Source organism: Nematolebias whitei, chromosome 4 (genome assembly GCF_014905685.2).
Source record: "Nematolebias whitei isolate Nwh7 chromosome 4, NemWhi1, whole genome shotgun sequence".
Taxonomy (NCBI): domain Eukaryota; kingdom Metazoa; phylum Chordata; class Actinopteri; order Cyprinodontiformes; family Rivulidae; genus Nematolebias; species Nematolebias whitei.
This window is the reverse complement of record NC_056501.1, coordinates 51,518,261-51,523,532: the sequence shown is the minus strand read 5'-3', so window position 1 is coordinate 51,523,532 and position 5,272 is coordinate 51,518,261. Positions and strand designations below refer to the sequence as shown.

The window sequence follows — 5,272 nt, the reverse complement described above, 5'->3', positions numbered from 1 at the left end:
GGTGTGTGTGTGTGGTGTGGTGGGTGTGTGTGTGTGGTGGGTGTGTGTGGTGTGGTGGGTGTGTGTGTGTGGTGGGTGTGTGTGTGTGGTGTGTGTGTGTGGTGGGTGTGTGTGTGTGGGGTGGGTGTGTGTGTGTGTGTTCATCTGTAAGGTGCCAGTCTAACAAGATGATTTCACGTAGACGTCTGCAGATCTTAGCTGCTGTGTGTGTGTGTTGTCTTTGAAACTTGTCACCGTTCACCCAGCTGCTGATTTTGGGCTCAAAAATGTATAACATTTTAAAAGTTCAACCCCCCTGAAAGGCCAGTGACACTTTGTCCTGGCCACCACACACTGAGCACCAACACATCTTGTAACTGCTCACCCTGTCTCCAGATGATGTGATGCAACTTCTAGTGATGTGTTTACCTGCATGATTGAGCTGACACCCTTTGAAAAGTGCAGGTTTTAACACTCGACCACTAGATTTGCTTCTTTGTTTAACTTTAGGAGTAACTCAATCCAAGATGGCTGCCACAGTGGGCTGGCCTTAGCAAACAAAAAATGGTTTTAGTTCCATAATTTTAACAGATACTGAGCTGAAGTTAGGAGTGGTATTAGCTGTGCGTCGTTCCCAACTCAAACGTGTGCGTGAAGTACGAATGGATCGTATGAGGACTTTCTATATTGTGTCAAACTGTGCTCAATGTTGACCTTTGACCTGAAACCACTTTCTACACGAGATCTTCGTTGAAAACCCTGCAGTTGTAGCTGGTCAGCAATTTGTATTCAAGTTATTCACAGCACATTTTCTTAAATATTTTTCATGGTTAATTTGAGGATTCATTTTTTCAGCGCTGAAAAGCAAAAACTTTTATTTAACCTGAGACCTGAGCTCTGGCTTGCGATGCATTTTTCATCTTCCAGATATTTGTGATTACATGGACCTGATCTGTGCATAAATCGAGCTTCCTCTTCCAACAGGGAGTTTATGGTTATGACATTCTTCTGTTAAAAAAAGGCCTCAGATGGGGACAGTGAGATAATTTTACAGCATGACATTAACGTGGTTAACAAAGTATAAAACACTTGAACAGAGTGAAGGAGAAGGCACAGCAAAGGCAGAATGTGATGTCACATGAGGACGCAGGGTCTCAGGAGGTTAAATGCTGCAACAATAGCTGACAGTTTCTCTGTGATGTCACTGGAACCAGTTCAGTAAGAAGCACAACATGAATTTTATTACAAAGGTATCTGGAGAAACGGGTTCTGAGCAAGGTGCCTGCTGTCATGTTCGAAGAAACGCCTTTCTTAAATTAAAACGGCTCAAAGTCCTAATAAAAAGTCATTTCCCTCTACATTTGTAATGTGCATCATTTTACCAAACAGAGCGAGATGACGAGTCGTTCATTCACACAAGATACTTTATTTGAAGGATGAAATATCTCAACACCAGGAATGTGTTGAGTCTGGCCAAGAAAATTACATCAGGTTGTACGATTTATTTTAATTTATTTTATTTTTTGGTCCCACATCTTTTCCCACCTCCATCCGTCCGTCATTTTGTGAGCATGATAACTTGGAGAATAAGTGAGTTTCCATTTTGATGTGCGACCACATGTAGGTGTAAGAAGGTCCTGTTCAAAACTGGGTTGTCATGTTAAAATCCAAGATGGCTGCCACCACCCATATGTAAACCAGCCACCCCAGTCCTTGAGAAAACTGCTTCCAGTTTAACAGTGTTCAGTCCGTTCCTCTGGACAAATTATTCTTTGTTGAAGAAAGATTTCTTGAATTCTTCTTGTTGTGCTTCTAGTTTAGTTTGTCACTCGACGTAGACTCCTCATGATTGGGATGACAAAAGATGAATACAAACAACATGCGTGGAGTTTTCAACAGTGACCTGAGCATGTTCACAGTTTATACTGTTGATATCTGAACTCTACCAGTCCTTCGCTAATACAGTTTGTAGGTTTGTGTGCGTTCGGCACGCTGCCATCATGTCGGTGGACGTGACGTCTGAGTCACGACCGAGGCAGTGTGTTCACACGCTGCTCTAACTTCTCCACAGCTCAGTTAGCAGAGGCTGCCACCGTTTTCTTCGTGTCTCTTAGTGGAACGTCCTGACATTGTTCTTGTGTCTTTTTTATGTGGGCCCACAGTCGCACCAACTGTTTTGGGCTTCGCTTGTGGACCAACAGGATGGTGTGGTACGAACACAGCTCATCCTCTTCCTGCTCAGATCGGTCGAAGGTGAGGAAGGCAGGGTGGTGCAGGGGGTGGGCATTGAGCAGAACCATGCACATTCCTACATAGACATCGTCGATGGGGAACAGGTGAACTGTTCTAGATATGTTCAGTAAACGCCTTGCCAGCAGGCCCGAGTACACCACCCCTCCCCCGCCTGCGTACATAGGATAGAACCCCTTGTAGAAGCCGGGTGGGATAAAGTACTTGGACCTTTTGTCTCGATTAGGTTGGGCAGCCATGATAACTTCTCCCATCATGAAGTCTTCCATGCTGTTGCTGACTTCTGGCTTTTTAAACTGATGGTGGAGGTAGGCAATCAGCTTTGGGGTGTTGACAAAGACATCGTCGTCTCCCTTCAGGATGAAGCGAGCCTGATCACAGTGGTGGGCGAACCAGCTCCAGAAGAGCACATCCTTCAAAGTGATGTTGAAAAATGTGTCCTTAAAGTCCCACTGCAGAATGTCTCCATGCCGTTGACTCTCCATCCTCAGGACATCGGATATATCCACATCCATATCTGCTGAACTTTCTTTGCCAAGCAGGAACACTCTTCGAACGTATCCTCCAACTAGCTCTTTGTTGCTGCTGTTGACTTTCTGTCCCTGGACCCATCCCGCCCGACCCCAAGTCTCTCGAATGGCTTTCCGGTTCTTATAGTTCAGTTCTGTTGACTTGATGGCCAAGAGAATGAGAGGGGGCTCCCTCTCATTCGTTCCCCGAACTCCACATACTCCGCGTGGTTGGATGAGCACAGGGTAGTCCCTCCTTTGCATGTTGGTGATAAAGTCTTGTATGTCCATTGGTAGCTTTTCCAAGTTCTTCATTATTTCTGTGCTCATGATCTTTGAGAAGGTTTCCTTCAGCAAGTAGTCGCTAAAGTTGCTTCTGTCTGACGCCTTCTTGGCCATGTTGGGGTATAGAATGTGGTTAAAGTGGTGGTCAACGGATCTCTGGAGCTTGTTCCAAAAGGCGTCATCATGAACGTGTTGTTCCCAGAAGGTTTTGGGGACATGAGCAACGCTGGCATTACCTGAAGAGACTGGAGCTATAAAATAACTTGGACTTGGCTTAATGGCAGGTTGTATTGCCGTGGAAGTCATGTTCATAACTATCAAGACTCCCAGGGAGATGTAGAGGAAGACCAGGAAGCAGCATGGCATGCACAAACAGAGCAGCACTCTGCGCCAGCGACACCGCGCCATTCACCTGCAAACGCACAAACGAAACAAGTTCAGTGGATCCAAAGGGACGTCTGCAAATGCTCTTATTGTTTTTACATTTTGCTGGATTTGAAAAGCATTATGAAACTGAACTGGTTTATTTAAACTTCACCTTACACTTCAGAGTTAAACCCAAGCCGGCCGTGGTTCCAAAGTGAATTGATTGATTAAACAAAAGAAAGCATCATGGTCTGAGGAACATGATTTTTATTAGTTTGATTATTTATTTACACTCATAAAAACAGCCTCTAATGAATGAACAACAAGAGTTAGCTTGATGTTGGCAGACAAGCTCTTTAATCAGTTTTTGACAACAAGCACCCTGTTGACCTGTTCCAGGTCTCCAGGTCAGCTGATTATGATCTTTAGAAACTAAACGGCCAATGACTGATTCATGTTCTGGGTTTTCTTTACAACAGTTTATAACTCATACAAATTAAAATATACTAAAAATGGACCTGAAACATTCGAGCCAACCCTCATGGCATTATATGTGACATCAGTCCAAACCTTTTCAGCACCCTCACAACGTTTTTAATCCCAAAGTTGTCCCATTTCCCCGGTAGAGTTAGTTCTTTTAAAAGTTGGACTAAAACTTCAGTTAACTCACGTCTGCCGTTTACAAAAAAAGCTCCTGTGCCCTCAGGGTGCTGTTTGACACAAGGGTGGTCCTATCTCACATATCGTACATGTTTCTCTGCTTCAGAGGACGAGTCCCACACTGGAATGAACAAGTGAAGAATGCAGAGCTGCTGAGGAGATGAGCGGACCCTGAGCAGGGACAGTGGTCCTCCAGGACCAGGACTGGACACCACAGGTGGGGTGTCACATGTAGCACCATGCTCAGGCTGCCTGATGATTTTTGATTGCAGTAATTAGTTTAACTAACCAGCTGACCAGTAAATAGATCTACCCTTCTCACTTCACCCTTTCTCTTCCCTAACTACCTGATTAGTGGCCCTTGGGAAACAACACGTACCACCTGTGGTTTTATGTAAACCTGTTAAAACTGGTTCAGGGTCAGTTTTTTGTCTAACTAAGGTTTACATTTCATCAGGACTTCAGAAAAATGTGCGAGCGTTGCTTTGTGTTCACACAATAAATCTTCAGGGAATTTGAAGCTAACGCTGTTTACGTGCTTCAACAAACGCCTAACATCTTAGAACTTAAAAAGTCTAATCGTGTAGAGAAGAAACATGAACTCTGAATGTGAAGGTACAAAGCCTAGAGGAGTTGTAAAGAAAAACACAGACAAAAAATTATACGACTTTAGTTTCATCTAAGAGTTGGTCCAGAAAAGCTGTGAACAGGTTCACTCACTTCTTTCAGGACAAATTCAAACACCAGGTGGTGTTTCTACATGACCTTAAACAACTTCTGTTAAATGACAGTAAGGAAAAACAAACACTTCTTAGACTGAAAATCTTTTGAATTTTTAAATTAAATTACTTTTGTGAGGTTCCTTCAAAGTCGGTCATTAAAAATAACAGAAGGAGTTATTCGATATTTAAAATGGAAGCTGAATATGGTGTAAAGTTTTGTAATATAAACAAGTCGATGCAAAGAGATCTGCTACTTTTACTCTGCTGAGTAAAGTGTCTAGTTTTCCTACCTGCTGTAAGGAGGCGTCTGTCTTCACTGAACACTGGGCGTTCACTCAGCTGCTCATGCTCCAGCCCGTCCGCTGTGTGAAAGCCTGTTGCACCAGAGGAGACAGTTCACTCTGGTCTGTGTCAGGAGGGACAGGTGCAAGCCAGAGTCAGGAGGGACAGGTTCAAGCCAGAGTCAGGAGGGACAGGTGCAAGCCAGAGTCAGGAGGGACA

General features: G+C 44.0%; 1 protein-coding gene across 1 annotated transcript; it reads right to left on the bottom strand.

The window, feature by feature from the left end:
• Positions 1-1,927: 1,927 nt before the first annotated feature.
• On the bottom strand, positions 1,928-5,129 carry LOC119409168 (N-acetyllactosaminide beta-1,3-N-acetylglucosaminyltransferase 2). The gene is made up of 2 exons (XM_037676030.1): positions 5,062-5,129; positions 1,928-3,435 (listed from the first exon to the last, which is right to left on the bottom strand). The coding sequence occupies exon 2, from the start codon at positions 3,429-3,431 to the stop codon at positions 2,052-2,054; it is 1,380 nt and encodes a 459-aa protein (XP_037531958.1). The 5' UTR covers positions 3,432-3,435; positions 5,062-5,129; the 3' UTR covers positions 1,928-2,051.
• Between the last annotated feature and the right edge of the window lie 143 nt (positions 5,130-5,272).